At 43.0% G+C, this 19,748-nt stretch overlaps 1 protein-coding gene across 5 annotated transcripts in view; it reads right to left on the bottom strand.

Moving 5' to 3' along the window:
- Nucleotides 1-19,748, bottom strand: part of LRRC56 (leucine rich repeat containing 56) — an 87,782-nt gene that overhangs the window by 6,461 nt on the left and 61,573 nt on the right. For all 5 annotated transcript variants that reach the window (XM_067295955.1, XM_067295956.1, XM_067295957.1 and 2 more), the window contains 6 exons: nt 12,738-12,834; nt 12,128-12,325; nt 6,937-7,114; nt 3,787-3,987; nt 2,061-2,125; nt 571-701 (listed from right to left, as the gene is read on the bottom strand). In XM_067295955.1, coding sequence (XP_067152056.1) covers nt 571-701; nt 2,061-2,125; nt 3,787-3,987; nt 6,937-7,114; nt 12,128-12,325; nt 12,738-12,834 — 870 coding nt within the window. The remainder of the gene's footprint in view (nt 1-570; nt 702-2,060; nt 2,126-3,786; nt 3,988-6,936; nt 7,115-12,127; nt 12,326-12,737; nt 12,835-19,748) is intronic.

The raw sequence follows: 19,748 nt of genomic DNA, 5'->3' as shown, positions 1-19,748 counted from the left end.
ACAACTCTGCCCGTAAAGTGGCCTGATCCAAAGACAGCAGTAGTCTATTGGTAGACCTTGGAGGAGATTGCATGAGGCCAGGTGTGAGAGTCATCCTATCCATAAAGTCAGGCAAGCTGAGCAGGAATAACCAAAAATGACCTAATTCTACTTCCCTCTGAAATCAGTAGCAAAATTTTCATTTGGTTAGGCCAATGTGATGCTTCTGAAAATCCTCCTCCACTTTCACCTCTTTTTCTGTCTAAAGGTAAACAATGAGAGAACCAAGAATGTCCTACCAGTCATTTCCTTGCACTCTCTAAGCAGGTAAGCTGTCTAAGCTACTCTTTAGCCTGCTCTAAAGAGAGGACAGAATTTCGGTTTCCTTTTCCTTTGCCTATCGCACAGTTACTCCAGCAGGAAGAACTGCTCATAGGGCTGCTGGCGCTGTCTGCAGAGACAGGGAGGCAGAAGATGAAAGGCTATCCCATGAAACCGCCACCAGGTGGCCAAAGAGTTTGTTTATTATTAAGGCAGAAAATGAATTCCTCTTTTATTGCATGACAGTCTACAGTTTTCTCACACTCTCACCGTTTATGCTTCTCTCTCCATACTCTCAGTTCAGTAAAGACATCTTCCTGGCTCAGATCTTCTTCTTCCTCAGAGACATGAGGGTATTCCCCCCTCAGACTGCATAGTTTCAAAGGGCTCACTGCAGGTGGCTACAAAAATAACAGAAGCTGTCTTGAGAACCTCAGAAACGCTTTCCAGCTCAGTTTCTAGGTTGTTGATTTTAGAAGGCAAAGCTTGCTGTTCCTCTCAAGTTTTCACATCACTCCTCACCATTTTCTTGCTCTTCACTTTAAAAAAGCTCTGTGCCCCAATCACATGCACCACTACACCTGTAGGAATCCAGATCTGTGGGAGGAATTCAGGGTAGCAGTAACGAAAATCTTATTTATACCCCACTGTTGTATAGTTCTCCTTTAAATAGGCCTGAGACTGTAACATCTATGCTAATATGTATATTAAGACCAGTAACACAACTTATCAGTTCCCTTTTACATTCTACTTAATAACACACAATAATTCAATCAAAAGTTCAAATTTTTTTCAAAAAAGCTTCCAGTGTTTGGGCAGTGGCAACATAGGAAAAAAAAGGAGGGCCACATTTTTTCTAGTGGTTCTTTTACCATTTGTTGTCAGCATTAAGCAAAGCTGCAGACAGCGTAGTGATGCAGGTGCCCTATACATGCAGTTTCCCTAATGCAGAGAGGAACAAACTTTGGCTTACATTCATTTAGTCAATAGGAACAATCCTGCAGCACTAGCAACCTGAATATTTACGCTGACATCAAAGAAACACTGCCGAAAAATCTTTTGCTTAATAGCTGTTATACAAAAACAGCCAAATCTTGCATTCCTGCCTTGCATTTTGTTCAGGTGGGATGATATGAAATGTGCCACCTGCAGTTGATGTGATTTTCATGTGTTTCTTTACAGTTGATGGTTTTAATTCCCTCTGATGAAAGAAACAATTCTCCCCACTGTTTATTTCTACATTTCCAAACAGATTGCAGACAATACCTGGTGATATTGTTATTCAGTGACACAATACTGTGTGTCAGTTTTTGGCTGACACTCCTCTCCCAGATTTCTATCGCCCTTCTCAGACAAGAGACATGGAGCAGTTCCACCTCCCTCAGGTAGGGCAGGGAGTCCCTCAGCTACGTGTCTTCCAGCTCATGAATCATTGTGTTTTCTCCACTTCTCGGGATCACCTGGATCTTTTCATCCCACAACCTTCTATGGTAAAGAACTGGGGTACTAACAGTGCCTTGCATCCCTCCTATTCTCTTCCTGCAATTTGTTTGTTTTTCTGGGTTTGGCTTTTAGTACTAATTGCCCTAAATTTGCATTTGGGAGCTCATGGCATGTGTGCGAGGGAACACAGGGTGGGAATCGCCCCCTTCAAGATCTCATCCTCTTCAAGACCCCACAAACCATAGTGGGAACTCAGCTTATCACAGGGCTTACGTGAGTGGCCAGGCAAGAACATGTAGCATACAAGAAAAACATACACCTAGCTTTTGTCTCCTTGCACGAAGGGCCTTGATGGGGTTCCCACATATAACTTGACTGAGTCCTAAGAAAAAAGGAACAAAGAAAATATTTTACTCCAGTGTATAACAAATTTTGCTGTCTTTGAAATCAGTCAAAATCATTTCCTATATAGAGAAGGATGTAATATTTCACCGTGTAGGTTCACAGTCTCAACTGAGATGGTCTGACGCTGCTGTTAAGAGCAGCAGTTTCTCTGTTTCTACCAGAATCTGTTTTCTTCTGCTCCTGCCCTGCCTCCTCCACTATGCTGGTGCAAACACTTGTATGGCCACATGGTAAGCCAGATCAGGCAACAGATTCAAATTAAAACTAAATATGCTTTTTTAATTTTGCTAGGTTGTTTTTCAGCTGGATCTCTACCATAATCAGGTTCTCCATGCGGTCATACAGATGCTTGCGCCAAAACAAGAGACAAGGTAGCAAAGGGACAGGAAGAAACAGTGAATGTTGGGTGAAGCTACATCTTTTGGTAGTGCTATCTAAAAGCACGTGTGAAATTATGGTCTCATTCCCTGGCAAGCTGGACTCAGCTTCCATTCACTTTTCTGAAAACGCACTCAGTCATCAACTCTGCATTGCTTCATCAGATTCACACTGCCAAGTCCTACCTACAGTGGAGAACCGAGGTGGGACTGGCATTTAGGGAGAAGTAGCCCACAGTGCTAGGAGAGCAAACACCATCTCCCCATCTAACCTGCACCCAGAGAGCTGATGGAATTGCAGAATCAAGGCCTTCTCAGGACCCAAGCAAGAATGTCTTGGGAAGTCTAAAATAACAGAAGTGACCTCCCTTCTCATCTAGCTGTCCCCAGGAATCCAGCCAGCAGCTCCCAGAGACATCTTTGTTTTCCACTTTAATTTCCTTGCCCTTTGTCATGCCCATGCTGTCATCTGCTCCGAGAAAAGCAAGGGTACAACTACCCTAAGTCTTCTCTACAGTGATCCTGAAGTAGCCAGGACAGCACATGGCCTCCATCCTCACCTCTCTCTGCTAACTTGGCAGTACTCCCAGGTGGCAAAGCTAGACTGCCAGGGCACAAAGTGCAGTGGCACATTTGTATTTTGGGCTGGCCTTTAGGTGAGGTACGTGAAGTCAAGGAACTGACTCCTCTCGCTGAGACACACAGTCCTGGAAACCCAAATCAAAGTATTCCTTGACAGCAGTGATGCTGCCGCAATCTGAGATCAGAGTACACATACTGCATCTTTGAACACGTAACTTAATGGTGATGGAACATGCACCACCAATGCCTTTCTAGAGGACTACTTTGTCTGGATCATGTTTACATGACTGAGCAAAGTGTGCCCAGATTTTTTCATCTAAGCTAGATTTTAGTGAGCCCTATCAAGGCTGATGTGTAATTTAAGGGAAATCAGGACAGGCAGCTTCAGCAAGGGAGCGCCACTGCAGTATGTGGCTTTCAAGAGACAGAGCAGTGTTAAACGTACAGGGTGGGGGTGAGGGGGAGAAACCCGGGAGGCTTCCACCTTGCTGCAGGGGAAAATGAAAAAACACCCAGGCTAGAGCAGTAAGCCTCATGCAACCCCCCCCCCCCATGCTGAACCTGATGTAGCAGCAGCATGGGTGGGTGGTATCCAAAGCCCAGGCTTTCACCAGCACTAGTAACATAAGAAGGAGGCGAAGGTGTGGGAAAGAACAGGATTAAAAAGTATATATATTACCATGTGTCAAATCACTGGAGTCATCTTCCAGAAACAGGCCATCAGAAACAGAGGGATCTGGAAGCGGACAGCCACCATACAGCAGGTGGGCATGGCTGGCTCGCCCTGCATAAGCAGGCCACTGTGCAGTCCTGGGTCTGGAAGCTGCGGGCGGTCTTGGACTGGATCCAGACTGCCTTGCTACTGCCCCAAGATACGAATCTGAAAGATTTCGCTAGTGTAAGCACAGTCATGCAGGATTTAAACCACACCATCATCGTACACTACCAATACAGTGATTGCTGCTCCAAGCTTGGAGCTGTGGGGGATGGAGAAATGTCATTACTACTATAAGAAACACACCTGAACTGGGCAAGCCTGGAGACAGAGTGCTTGCTCATACTGCACACCGTCCCACGCAGTTACCCTCTGGAGACAGCATTATTTGAAGACACCCAACTAAATCACAGTCCCTCTCCTTCCTCCTCCTGCTTCCAGGCGTCAGTGACCTGCTGCTGGCCGAGGAAGGGGTCTGTGCCCACCAGCAGCCCCTGACAGCCACGCAAGCTCAGCCTGGATGCGTCCAAAGCTCTGCTATTTCCCCTGCCTCTCATTTGCTGCCCACCTGCCCTCACAGCCCCAGGGGAACCACTACAGGCGATCTCCCTCTCTTGCCACAGGCACAGTCCAAGCTTCAAGTCTTAAAACATACAGCTTAAGCGCACAGAGATGGTGCAGATGGTAACAGCCACCTTACCACAGCCACTAGTCAATTGGGACAAAACATGCACCGCGAATTATGGAAATCTGTGAATTGCAGTGATAGATTTTTCCAGTGTTGCCTCAGAGACAGATATTTTCTCTGCCACAGAAAGAAAGGTGATAACTGAGCTTTCATAAAACTACAGGCCAGAATGGATTATACAAAAGCTAGTGAAGGCAGACGTAGCCTTGAATTCTTACCTGCACGACTGCACGCAGTTTTGGGAGCAGTGCACAGCTGTAAGAGCAGCATGCGCAGCCAACATACCATAGGAGAGTAACTGGCATTTCAGTTCCTATATGAATAGCTTGCTTTTTAAAGTGTTGAGCACCTAACAGCTCCACAGTGGAGCAATCAGCACTGTAATAATACGGTCATTTCTTTAAGAGCTCAGTGTTAGGGACCTTTAAAATATTTTAGCCATAGCTGTTAATGCAAAACCACAAAATACACAGCACGTGCAAAGTACCTGAATCAACATTGCTATAGGGAAGAAAAAAATGTGGGGATGTCTGAATCTGACCATGTAAGCCCATCAGTTCATTGCTGAAGGCAAAAATGTAAGCCTGGTTATCCTACAACACAACAAGAATTAAGAATTTCTTGCTGGTTCCCTGTTGTTTCTGTTGGCCCACTATATTAACTAGCTTTCTGAACCACAGCTGATGTTGCCAAAGCAGGATCACTGAGGGATCAGATTTTAATGCATTTTTTCCCTATCACAACTATTATTACAGCTAATGATTTGGACCCACAGGGATTAAATAAATGACAAACGTATGTACTTATTCCAAAACAAACTGAATTTTTAATGGAGTACAGTTGGCAGGCATACCACAACTGCGGGGGTCGGGAAGCCAATTGCCTTGCCCACACTAATGGGAAGCAACAGGAGCAGTTATAGGAAATACTTTGTAATATTTAATGGTACGTGGTAAAGTGCATGTAGCACGATATGTAAAAGCATGGACATCTGAACTATAACCAAGGCTACAAGCAAGGGGGCAAGAGATTTATTTGCAAACCATTTGCTATATACTAATGAATGTAATGGATTTAATCACAGAGGCAAAAAAAAAAAAAAAAGGAATAGATCTATTACAAGACCACACAATCTCAGTTGCTAGGATGTAGCTGCCATCAAGAGGTGGTGACCAAACTGCCTTTCCTATTATTAAATTGGAGTAGGAAATCCTGCTACTTCCAAGCTACATGGGACTGACTGCTACCATGGAAAGGGTTGAGAACAGCTGTTGTTGAAACATTCACGTCCAAGCTTTTGCTTCTTTCAGTCATGCAGAATGAATGCTAAGTACCAGATTCCCAGCTAATGCGGAGATTGTTTCATGCTTTAGAACTCGCTTGCATTTTTCTGATATTGGTGTCCAATTTAGGACAGCTTTCATTTAGTTCTGTAATCTCAGAGCTCAATTTGGGAAGAAATAACCAGAGTGCAGTCCATTCTGTCTGTATGCCTTAGCTCAGCACGCTGGTGTAAGATCTAGCATGGCAGCTGATGTTTCCCCATCACACGAGCCCCCTCCACCAGCAGGTTAAAAGCAGCACTAAGAATATGCAGCAGGTTGTAAAAAAACCTCACTCTGCTTAGGGGGAACTATGCAAGATTATCATCTACATTTTAACAAGTGCTGAAAGCTAAAGAATACCAACAGAGGTGCACATGAGTCCTGCTCCTCCTTGCAGGACCATAAGGACTCTGAGACTCTCCCTGGACTTGGCAAGTGCTCAGAGGCTCAGTGGCCTTGCTGGCTGCCAGGGCAGCCCGAGTGGCCCTGGAGCTACCGTGCCAAGAGAGAGCACCAGAGCCCACCCTCACCAGCACCTGAGTCCTGGCATTAGCATCGAGCCCCCCAAAGCTGTGTGCAACCCTTGCTGAGCACAGATTTCTTTCTTCAGCAGAGCAAGCCCACCCATGACTTCAGGGCTTGACTAACAGCCTGGTCTACTCTTGGGAAGTTTCCCAGAGGAGAGGCAGCTTACATGTTTGCTTACAAGGCACCATTACAAATGCTTAAAATTTAAGCGGACAGAGCACATCTCAGATAGAAGGGAGCCCATTGACCTTCTTAGGGCCACAGAGAAGCCATGCGCTGGGAATGAGGCTTGGGCACAGCTAGGAAGAAGTGCTGAGCACAGCTGGAATGAATGCACAGAACGCTGATCAAAGGTTTGAAGTGAAAATGCAAGGAAGATGATTCCTGCACCATGGCGAATTCCAACTTTCTCATTTCCCAAGTAAAGAAGATGATGGCCTTCTCTTCCCCCCTCCCCTTCCCCCCCCCCCCACTATTATTAAGTTTGGCTCTGAAGAGACCCACTTGCTCTTCATCTTTCTTATTCACACACCACAACATGAAAAATTGACCCCAGCAGGAAACTTGACATACCTAACCATGAAATATCTCCAGCTAAACCACCTTCCTTGATGGATTCCTTGATGATTAGCCAGTCCTCATTCATCTTCTTGGAAGGAGGGATAACAGTTTGGCTGGCTGGTATTTCATCCAAATATTCCAAGTGGGGAATAAGTTTTTTCACTTCAACTCTGTAATTATAATCTGGTCCCTGGAAAAATTGAGAGGGTTGTCACTTAAACAGTTTATTCAACAGACTGCAGACTTCCACCAGCAACACAGCAGCGTTCAGTTTGCATGACTGCCATATAACTTGAAATGCCTCCAAGAGGTAAACCTGCCCACCTCATTCAACAGAAACAAATATAATCAGGAATTATTTTTCACTGTGCTTTCTCATGTAATCTCTACTCAAACTGATCATGAATATGTCCTGAGTAGCACAAACCCATCCCCATCCCAAATGCTCCTTTGCTGTTTATTTACTGATGACCTTGGTATTTATCTTTGTTATATCATGTATATTGTACAAAACTGAAGAAGGCCGCTGATGTCCACAGAAACCCTGAGCACCCACACCACATGGCCAACCCTTTTCCCTGATTTTGGGAGCACATCCATAATGAGCTTTAGTGAATGAGCTGCACTGATTATCTGGGGCAGTCTTCAGAGTTTCCATGTGTGATTTTGTATGACATTAGAAGAGATGATATATTTTAAACCACGCTTTCTTCTGCAAGAGGCTGCATGCTAACCACAGGTGCACAGGAGGCTAAAACAGACTGTACCTGGGTTTCTTGTGAGTACTGGGAAAACTACATGGTCACTCCCAATGCACATGAGCTCACTGTGACACCCACTGTGGACAGAATGGGTGTAGCTACCTGCGTGAGACGTGAAATCATTCCCGAGCACTTCTCAATGCCTGGGATCTCTGAGCAGCAAGGTCAGTCAAGAACAGTTATAACTATGCTCAGCGCATACTGTGAATTGGGCCGTTTTGGTGGATTCCAACACCAGAAAGACATCGCCACATGGTACCTTTGTATTTGGGAAAATTTAGCAATACCTCAGGGCAGACTGGGTCATGCAGTTTTGCAATGGAAGTATTTTTGGTTAAAATAGTCTAAGATTACAAAAGGCAGCAAACAGTGATGGTGATCTCACACATTTCTTTTTACTTAAAGAAAGTATAAAGCAAGAATGCACCGCTAGAGGCAGAATACGAATGGACGGCTTCCCTAAACATTACCAGCTACCTATAGATCAACTGTTTGATCCTGATAAATGTTATGTTTCTTACAACATTACATGCAATAGTAGAAAACCCCAGAAAGCTAAGTCCTCATCCAATACGTATTTGTCACAAACAGAAATCTCTCTGTGGTAGCTGGACAGCCATACACTCTATCCCTCCACATAATAGAGCACCAAGGCTGGCAGAGCGAAATCACCAGATAAAGCATTTATTTGTTGGCTGTTAAGAAGTGGCAGACACTAAACTTCTCTAACTTAGCCTTTAATCTTAATTTAGAAAAGGAGTCAACCAATCACTGTGCCATCACGTACCACATGTACTCTGAACAGCATCTGGGCTGCAGCCAATTTATAGCCATGCCCTGTCTGAGAGAAGCATCATGTTATGCTCATGTTACATTACTGCAACAGAGGCTGCAGAATTTATCATCAGGTTGTTGCTTTTGGTTTAGATAACAGAGGAAGATGAGCTCATCTAAAAATCAAATTACAGAAAGCAAGCAGGCAATCTGAAGAAAGAGCAGTAAATCTAGATGGACCATTTTGTAGATAAAAGAGTAAATAAACAGGAGTGTTTTTACAGAGCTGTAGTATGGGGCACAATACAATAAGGAGCTTGAGGATAAAAGCTGGCCACCTAGGGCACATCAAACAAAGTCCACATGTATCCTTTTCTATATTTCTGGTGATTTTTCTATACCCTGAAGAACTGTGAACACCATAGTTGAAAATAAGACAGTGACACGGCCCAAGGAGAAGCTCTGAGCAGCCAAGAGCAGGGCAGGCTCTGTAACCACCCCAGGGCCGAGCAGCTTCCCAACGCAGGGACTGGGTGGGAAAGAGCAGTTAATTTACAGTTTGCCTCTTCTATGGCACAAGGAAAAACATACCATTGCACAGAGTCTCCCACCAAATTCTGGCCAGCATTTGAATGCCACTACTTGCATAAAAGCAGAGGCAGCCATTCAGCATGAAAAGGGCAGTAGGGCACATACTGCTCTGCTTTGAGGTCTGGTTACACTGCAGCATCCCACAAATTCCGATTTCCTCAGCTAAACAAATCAAGGGCAATCGTGACATAACCCTACTACAAATATGTTTAGGGACTCAAGATGTCAAGTGAAAATTACATCCTCCAAAGACACAATTTTTGTTGAGCATGCCTGAACAACAAGGGAGTAGAAACAGACTCCTATGCTGTCAGGAAATACCGCACAGTTTTCACGGTAGTAAGCTATGATAAGAAAGTGCCAGAAGCTGCACTGTATTTGTCTCAGTGGGAGTAAAAACAGTAAAGAGGCATGCTTTGTCTGTTTGAAGCAGTGTTTCCTTGCTGTAGGAATATTTGTTTTTTCCTCTCACGATTGCATCTTCAGTAAGGGATGAAATGTCAACGGAGAAATCATTTCAGTTATAAATAGTTACAAGTGTGGTTCCTGAATTATACTTGCACCAGTTCAAAGCAGGAAAGAAAATGTATAATACTTTGTTTTGGATTCCAGAGAAGAAAACTTTGATAACTGAACCTTGTGCTGCTCCCTTTATTGAGGGGTATGATCAGGCCAATAATTACATCCAAAAATTGCTAATAAACGCATGGATCTAAAAAGTGTGAGGATTTAAAATATCTACATTTCTACTACACAATTGAGTTTTAGAGAAAATACCTCAGTTTTCAAGTTTAAATCCAGGAGACATATCAAAGCCAACCTTTTATGCAAATGAATTGCATGGGTATGACTGCTCAAATAAAGCAGAAAACAATGGAACATGGCACAGTGGAAGCACAGGGCCAGCTCCTGGTCTGCTTTCTTACCTCTGCAATATCAGCTCTTTACGGTACCGTTAGGGAATGTGCCATCCTTGGAGAATACTGTATATTAAATACTTATGTCTGTATGTGTGAGTATGTGTATGCCTTATAATCTTCCAGAACACCTTAATGATTATACATAGCATACGTTGTTACAAACTACCGTCTGATGATGTGTTTGATGCTACGTGAACAAAATGAGAAACAGTCTTACTTGACCGAGTTTCTTAAACTCTAATTTTCCTGTTTACCTTTTCAGTAGATGCCAAAATACTTATTTTTATATTCCAAGCACGTTTTTTGAAGCAGACAAAAGTGAAATAAAGTAAGGTAGATAATAGCTTTGAGTCTGTTCATTAAATCTCCCTTACTTTTTTTGCTGTGTGCCCTGAAACCCAAAGCAGATAATGTATTATTTTGTTTTCATCTTTGTAACACAAACCATCTCATGTCCTTACCAAAATACCTCCACAGACCTGATTCTATCATTTCTGTATGCAAAGGGTGAACCACTATAGTTTGTATTTTCAGCTTTTACAAAGGTCTTCTGGTCATTTCATTTTAACCTTTTGAAGGGAAAGGACAACAAGCAATTCCTAGCATACAGCCTTTCCTAGTAATCACAAGAATCCTTTTTCTGAGAGTTCAACTTTTGAACGTGGTGAACCTGGAGCACCTGCTGTTGGCATGGAGATCTCTCCCACAAAAATGTCAAAGTCCCTTGAGGGAAGAGAGTTATCCAGTTGAAACATCACAACTGGCACATCCCTTAGGAAAGAAAAATATTAACTACTGTCTGACTTGTGGTAAGATCCCTACGCTAGAAGGATCCATACAGCTGGGGTCCCTGCTCCTTGCTGCAGAATTGTGATGAAGGAGAGCTTGGTCTTCTATTTAGACTCCTGTTTGCACTGCAGGCAGTGGGAAGAGATACCTACTGGCCAAACGATAAGCAGCCTTCTCCTGGTTTTGGCACTGGCTGGACCTCAGGGAAAGGCCCGTGCAATAATGTCAAGAGGAAATCCTGCACAGATTCTGGGGAAAGTCACATTACTCTCCAGACCGCTCAGTTTGCCCACTGAGTTTTGACACTGCTTCCATTATAGATGGAAACTGGTTTTGTTACAGCCTAATCAATTTTTATTGCCATGGACTTCTCACACAAAGCATGGAGGAGCTGGCATTCTGCAGCAAACCTCAATATTTTCTGCCATTGAGCTTCCAGAAAACAACTAAAAGCTGTCCCACTAGCCCGTCTGGACACAATCCTGGGCAATGTGCTCTAGCTGACCCTGCTTGTGCAGGGGGTTGGACTATAGGATCTCCAGAGGTCACTTCCAACCTCAACCATTCTGTATCTGTATTCTGTGTCTGTGCCATTCCTGAACAGAAAGGGAGGTAACATGTTCCTGAGGGCACCAAACTAATTTTCCCCCTAAATTAATGTTTTTGAGGAGAAAGCTCTTCAGGATAATGAAGAAACTGAAAGACACTAAGTCACAAATCTTCTAAAATCCCATTTTGTTCTGTTACAAACAGAGCTCGGGTGTTTGCCTGTTGGAGGCCAGAGCTGTCTGGGGACTGGGACAGTCTGAGACTCAGGCTTTTGGCTAGCTAGTATGGAGACAGAGAACTCTCTCTGGGAACAATGGCAGAAAGAGGACTGAGAAAATATCATTCTCTTGGTAAAAACTGAGGGAATTAAAAAAAATCCAAAACTGAAAAGCCTGCCCTCTGATTCCTGGTGACCTAGGAAAGGGGCTGGGCTGATTATAGAAAGCAAGAAGAAATGAAATTTGCAATTCTGACAGATACTATATAACACAGTTGAGTGCTAAGCAATATGTGTGGGAAGCACCCTTGAAAGAACAGCTGATTTCCAGTTTAACCTTATTATCACAGGTTGAAAGACATACATTGTTCAGGAACAGGCCTGACTCCTCCTAGGTCTCCTTGTATTTTATTTGTGCTCATGTGGAAGCCAGCACCCACAAGAGGACTTTTCAAAATCTATAGAAATGAAAGATGGAAAAGGCATCCCATGTCATCACTCAGAACAACACAACAGGAAGATGCAGAAACATTTCTCATTTTCAACTCAAACTAAAAAAACACTGCAAAAGTTAACACAGTAAGTTCAAACCAAGTTCTCACCTCTGCAGACTCTGCATTTGGCTTCAGACAAATAAGGTTGCCCTCCACTGTCAGGCTGCTGAGTTTGTTACAGAGTCCCAGATACAGCATCTGGTTGATGTCCTCAATATTGTTCCCTTCCAAGTCCAAAACCTCAAGGTGTTCCAACAAGCTCAGCTGGCTCAGGTCAGAGATGTTGTTATAGGCTACGTAGAGTTCCTCAGCAGAAGTAAACAGAAGAGGTAAACCACAGGCTTGCACAAGTAACATTCAAGCTTTGCTAAATATTTTCTAGTCTTTGAGATATTACATGACACAGACTGAATTTAGCAGATTAGCACGGACATAACATTTTTCAAGACTAGCCAAGACTGCCTTAAATAGGAAGGGCTAATATGGAAATGAATGCTATGCCTGCACTGGGCATTTTCAGCAGCAGAAGTAAACGTTAAAACTCATTTTAAAAAATACTGTATCATCTTTTAAACTAATACATGCAAGTCAAAGTGCTCAATCAAGGTCCTTCAGAAAAACAAAGAGTGAGAAGAGAACAAAGATTATAATTAAAGAGAAAAGTATCCACTGAAAATAGTCATGAGATCATTGTTTCTCAGGACACATCTATACTTACTTTTAGAGAGCTGCAGGAAGAGATCCCATCTAAATCTGAGAGCCCACAGCGAGCCATCCACAGGACATGGAGATGGGACAATGTGGTTCCAAGGTCCCTTATGAAAGAAACAATTCAAGCTCTATTTGAATGGACAAAGTCACTTGAGACTTGCTTTCTTTTTCCCAAGAGCGGGCCACTGATATTTTCTTCAGATCACATATTGCTTACAAGAAAGAAATGTTATTAAAAAATTTTACCTTCAAAGGTAGAGAATAAAATTATAAAGCAAACTTCTTTCCCAGACATCTTTGTTCTCATATGACAACACATTGCTCCAATTCAGTTTGTTTAAAATTCTTCCAAGAGCTACATCTTGGTGATTCTTTCATAAATTTCAGAAAAGTGCTAAGAATTAAGTGAGGTGTGTTTATGCTGGCACCATTTACTCCACACATATAATCCAAATTAACGTACCTGAGATGACTGCACAGCCATCTTGCTCTTTCTTTTATGGAGATACCTTTGTTCTCTTTTTTGCAGTTAGAAGGAATAACATTCTTACCAAATAAACATTATTTGGATCAGCAGAAAATGATAATCTGTTCCATCCTCTGTTCCCACCATTCAGGTCTATCATAAGGGATCTTTTATACAGATTCCAAACTTTCTGGTCCTGATCCAGAAAAGGACATGTTGACCTGCCTAATTCCATGCATGTGGAATGTCCTACTGTCCTACTGACTTTCCAGAGGTGTAAGTGTAGAAAAAGATACTGCAAAACGCAAAAATGGTGGCAAATCAAACTGGGGACTTAACTGCCTTCCATCTGTTTTAACATTAAGTTGCATAAGGCCAGCTTTGTATTTGTAAAACAAAATATAATTCTTTATCAAATCCCAAACCTATCACTGTAACATAGTCCAGAATTCCCTACTCTAGCAGAGACATCAGACTATCCGAATAATAAAGAACCACACAGTGGGCAATTAAAGACAAAAACAGTTTACCAGAGGTAGAGACTAACCCGGCGTTCTTAAATTGAGATTCTTGGACTTCAAAAATGTGGATTAGATGTCTTTAATAATATATACTTTAATGCACTTTCTAGGGAAAATTGCAGAAGATAAAAGAATATGGTCATGGGGTCCCTTCTGATCTTGGAATACATTTAACTGTTCCCTTGTTCATGTCTTCTCTTTATGTGCCATGGGGAAAAAGAACAGCTCTGCATTGCCCTCAGAGGGCATCTTGCAGCTTTGCAGCAAAAATGGCTACGAACAAGCCTGGTGCTTCAGGGATATTGCACAGCCAGTCAATTCAAGAGGTAGGGAAGGAACACTTTTACAAGCTGAGGTAGAGGTTCCCTTGTCTGTGTTTTTTGTTGTTGTTTCTCCACTGTTTGCGAACGCCAGGGACAAGCTGGGTCTGGAAAAGGGACACTGTATAACATAGACTAAAGCACTGACATGTTGAAAAATATCCCCAGATGCCTGCCTGAGGGGATTGGCCAAATATAGGGTTGAAAAGGTGTTTCTAGGGTGAAATAAACAGGTATTTGGGATTTTAACCCTTCTGCCTTATAGGGCGTGGTTTGTCCACAGAGATTACTTAGACCTATCTCACTTCTTCAGTTCCTCACCACGGCAGGGCCCCAGGCACTCGTACTGCCTTAGGATCACCTCTTCCCTGGCTGCAGCAGTTTAGACTCACCCCGGTCGAAGCAAGCACACTGGACATACTATATGGTGCTTTAGGTAAAGTTTTATAGCCTTTGAAGTACAGACAATTAGGATAGCTGATCTAATGATGCCCCACGGTCTAAAATTTTTATTGCTTTCCCTTCTGGGGCATCATATTTACTATAGGCCCCCCAGATGAAGGCATATAAAATCTCAGTCATATGACACTTCTCTTCCTGCCTAAGGCTGCTCCGTGTTACAGAAGTAAATTCTCAACCGGCATAAACTACAACTCCTCCACTGCAGTTTGTGTATCTAGGCAACATGCCTCTGCTGACACAGGACATAGCTATCTGGTACGGAGACACAAGGATAAAGTAAGCCACAGACACACAGAAATTCCCTTCGCTTATAAACATAGTTCCTTCTGCAAACTTACTGACCAGTCTCTGCTGACGTCATTTGCTACCCAGTCCCTTAACCCACAGGATAATAGGGAATACTTGCAATTTGTGTCACTGTAGCTGTGACCAGATAAGCCCCTAAAAAGACGCAGCTTGTCACATTTCTTTCCAAGGACTTATTCAAGCTCGTCTATCCTGAATGACCATAACATCCCTGTACGTCATTGTGTCCAAAGACCTCGTAAAAGATCTTCTAGGGACTCTTTACACTCTACATACTTTTTTAAAGAAAACAAACACTTGGATCTACGTCTTCCTTAAGGAACAGATGCCTCCCAAAATAATATTTACCCAAGTTTATTATTAGATTTGCAAGCTGCATGCCTATAAGAGAGAAGTTAAACCAAATTAAAAAAGCAGAACCTACCATCCATCAAGGCCAACACAGCCATAAACTCAAACATGACAGTTATGACTAATGTGAAGAAAGTATATTGCTCATTTCACAACCCACTTAAAGCACTGATCAGTTTCTCAAATTTCAGGCTAATTTTGGTGCAGAACTTTCTTTTCTTTAAGCTGCTGGACACAGGGAAATAGAAGCGGTCACTCTCATTTTCATACTGTTGAACCAAGTGCTTCTGATAAATGTTCTGTGTATTAGGCCAGCAAAACTGAAGACCTTACCTGATTCCTTTACCATACATTACTGATTTTTTCTTTTGTCTTTGCCCTCTACTTCCTAACATAATGTGTTTCGCCACAAAACCAGCTTTTGGTAATATGTTATTTGTCACTATTCATGCTGCAACGTGAACACTCTCAAATCAATTCTAGTTGCATTCATGGACAGCAGATTTGACTCTTCTGTAGCCAACTTCAGTGCAAGTCAGGAGAACAGTAAGGAACGGGGGATGACGAACGCACTTCTCCCACCTAGCCCAGACTACAGAACACTTGCTGTATGTTAAAGTCATGAACAAAGTTCTCCTCACTGATTCAGGGGTCATGCTAGCTGCTGGAAGAGCCTAAAATTTTGGGCCGCACAATCAATTGGCCCTGCAGGTCTTTACTCCTGCTTCCACAAAGAGTGATCTCCAGTCAGAGATGTTATTGCTACAAAGCACATCTGCAAATATTTTGGTTTTAACTAACAAAAGACTCTTTTGGAAGCTGTGTGAATCATGATGCAGCATCAGAGAAAATCTCCTCATTAATTAGCACACAGAGAACTCCCTCTGCAAGCACTGCTGCTCTAAGGTTGCAAGGTGAAACAGCAATGGAACTTGAAGGAAGCTGCTCCTGACAAGACAATTGCATGCACCTGCATTTCTGAAAATACTTCTGAAATGTTTTGGCTGGCAAGAAAAGAACTTAAGAGCTTGCAAGAGATGGGAGTGCCCCATCTGGGACCAGCTCTGTTGCATCTGGAATGTACACCTTTGAGGGGGTTAGGGCAACTTGAGGAGTTGTATGAGCACTCAGGACCGCCTGGTGCGTGCAAGTGTGCACGTGGACATGTTTTCATTTATGTAAGTACAGAGGTCACATCAGCCCAACTATGAAGACACATTGAGTGCCTTTGTAACAAAAATGGAATTAATGGGAATCTGCGTTCTAATAATAATTTACTAGGATAGTAGGAGGAAAGACTCCGCTGCAATTATGAACATACCCCAAAGAAAGAAACATTGACTGAGACTAAAATTAATAAGACATGTCGGAGACCAGAACTCTCCTGTACTGGGCATGATACAAATGTATAGAAAATGACAGCATCTATTCCAAAAATAGGGTAGAGAAATATGATTGAGAAATTTGAAAGCTGAAAGAGGAAAAAGATGAAACACATTGTACAAAGCTGGTGATAGCTGAGAATAAGCCACAAGCATAGCACAGCACAGCCCCAGGGATGTGCAACAACAAGCAGCATCTATAAGGAACCAAAGGACACCACAGAGGAAACGTGGCCCATTAATATACACAACGGATAATCCAATTGTAGCCAAGTGTCCTGTCCCAAGCGACACCGAATCCTGTAACTTCGCAGAAAGTGCAAAGAATTAATAGGCAAAGCAATTATATAACCTCACTTCTGCTATGGCTCACGCAGGTCAGGTTTGAAGCAAAAAGATGGTGCACTGGGTGGAAATGTGCACGTCACATCTTTCGCTGTGATAAACAAAGGATTACAGCCTCTGAGGCTGCCAAACCAGTGTCCTCCGGGGTAATTACTCCACACACAGACCTAAGCACTTGCCTGCAGAACACACACTGAACACCAAATCATTTTTTTAGTGTCCAGAAGTGCTGAGAAACCAACGTGGCCACCCCATAGTTTCATTAATTTTCCATTTTCAGAGGCAGCAAGCTTGAACCTACAAACTTGCACTTAGAATCGATTTTTGTTCATGAAAATGAATAAACAGAACTGTTTGAAATCTGGGCTCCAATTTTCTCCATATACTGCTGCAGGGAAGGGAACTCATCAAAAAGTTCTGTTTCTCTAAGTGTCTTGGCAGTATCCTCCTCACTTGTGCACAACCATTTAGGATTTTTTTCCCATGAAATTTGATGCTCCCATCTTGTCATCACTCCCCCAAACCGGGGGAAGAGCGCAGGGGCAGGGAACAGTTTGGCTTACAACACCTAATAACAGTTTAAAAAATAATAACATCTTCTTCCATTAATCCAACATACTTGTTCTTCAGGGATTGATTCACTTGAGCCAAGATCCTGCTGGATAGAGACCAGACCTCAGGAGCCAAATTCTGCTCTTGGTGTCACCACAATAAATCTTGAGTAGTTCCATGCAGTTCAATCTACCTAGTAAACACTTACAACAGTATAACCCTGAACAGAATCAAGCTCTGAACATTTATCTGTTTGAAAGCTGTTAATTTCTCTTGGAATTTGTTTTAGAATCATTCACTTACAAATTAACACCAAATCCACACATATTTGTTGAATAAAACTTCACTAGCAACACTTCTAAAATAGAGATTGATGCTGATGTTATTTATTTTTTAAAGGTCGCCCTAAAAATGAACATGCTGGTAAACACAGAGATTCAGATTTTAAAAGAGTGACCAAACTACCGCTTTACAACATAAAGAAGAAAATTTAATCTCTGATCTACAGAGATCAAGTTGAATTTATCAAGCCACAGTGTGATAACAATGATCTGGTCCATATGTCAGTACACAATGGTTTTGTTGTACAGATAAGTCTGACATCAGAAGCAAAAACTTTTCAAGTCTGAATGTTATTTAAATCAGTAACATATGTTCTAATAGGAAGCTTACATAATAGTTTCATTGTACTCTCAAATAGCTGTAAAATGCTCAGAATTGTAAAACTGATTGTACGCATGTGTTGCTCTCACTCGATTCAATCCATGACACAACCCCCAATCCTGCAAGCAGTTCTAAGGCCATGGCTTTATGTCCCTGCAGCGTCCTTTTGCAGTTGAACAAACTTTATATAAATGCAAGGACCTGACTGCGGAGATTTGCTTTGCAGTATTGCAGCCTTGCTTGTTTTGTGGTTACGCTTCCAATCAGCAGTATGTTGTAAAACTGCTGGCTTGGCTCTCCTTCGCCTTGCACCTCACACAGCCGCATGTGAGATGTGGTTACAGCGGGTTGCTGTGAGCATCTTGCACTGTCTTGCACAGGTGCAAATGCCTGTCCAAGGTGCAAGGCAACAGGGGCCACGTCCCATCTTGCTGTTGCCAGAAGCCTCCTTTTAGGCTGAAAGGCCATGGAAATTTAACACTTAATATTTTGGCCTCATTCTTCCTTCTGAACTGTGCAGGTTTTTTTTTCTCCACAGTAAGTGTTCCTAACCATGGCGAGAAACAGTCGGAGACTTCAAAAACTAAGCAAGAAAGAGACTTTGACAGGCAATTTTCAATTCATAAGCTTAAAAACATCAGCGGAAGGCAAGTGTTTTAGTCACCAAGGCTGGACAGAAAGAAAGCTTGCATCTACAAAAGGTTTGTTTAATAACAGCTGTGTCTATGAAATTCTGTTTTCATTATCTCCTTTTACATGCAAATGAAGAATCTCCATGTGAATGAAAAGTTGTTGCTATCAAGGGCCTTTGCAGTAAGGCATTTCTGTTGTCCAATCTTTTTTGGGTAACCTTCAAAGTGAATAAAATGCTATTTTCCACACGGTCTGCAGTGCTGATACCACCAGCGGTATTTCTCCCAACAAAAAGATTTAATTTTTTTGGTTCAGATTTCTTTCCTTCCCCCCCCCCACCACCTTTTTTTATACGCTTCAAGTCTGGAATAGGGACAAAGGTACGGCATAATACTTTTTACCTGCGGATCTCTACCTCACGCTGCATTGACAGGGAAAATGATCTCTAGGGAGGGAATACAACTCCCTCGGTGAGGCACAAGTGGCAAACCAGGGATACTATTTGCATTTTCACACTTTGCCCAGCCCCTGCACAGCCAGCAGCTCTGCCTTCTCAGCTTCACCATTACGCTAAGCTGAGAACCAGCTACAACAACTTTCAGGGACTTGCTAGAGCAAATGGCGACCGTCAAGGAATCACGTGCTTCGGCCAGCGCTTCCTCTATGATGGAAAGCTTAAGAAGTGACAGGAGCCTCCCCAGCTACAGCAGCCAGTGCTGCTCGCTGTTCAAGCGGTTGGGCTGTTGTCCAGCACCGGAGCCAAGGCCCCCACTAGCGCCCTTTAGCCTGGCAGAATGCTTGAGCTGGTCCACAGACGTGCCTGTGACAAACGCTGCAAGCAGACACCCCACGCCGCAGCAGAAAAATCCTCGTTCCATGAACACCAGCGCCAGGTCTTCCACGGGCTTCAGTGGGTGCCAGTTTCCCAGAGCACTCCCTGAGCGCTTTTCCAGGTGAGAATTGCGGCTCAAAACAGAAGATGACAACAGAGCAGGAACCCAGGCCCTCCGAGTCCCA

The sequence above is a fragment of the Apteryx mantelli genome, chromosome 4 (genome assembly GCF_036417845.1).
Source record: "Apteryx mantelli isolate bAptMan1 chromosome 4, bAptMan1.hap1, whole genome shotgun sequence".
In the NCBI taxonomy this organism is placed as follows: domain Eukaryota; kingdom Metazoa; phylum Chordata; class Aves; order Apterygiformes; family Apterygidae; genus Apteryx; species Apteryx mantelli.
The sequence above is the reverse complement of the archived record's forward strand: the minus strand, read 5'-3'. Positions and strand labels throughout refer to the sequence as shown.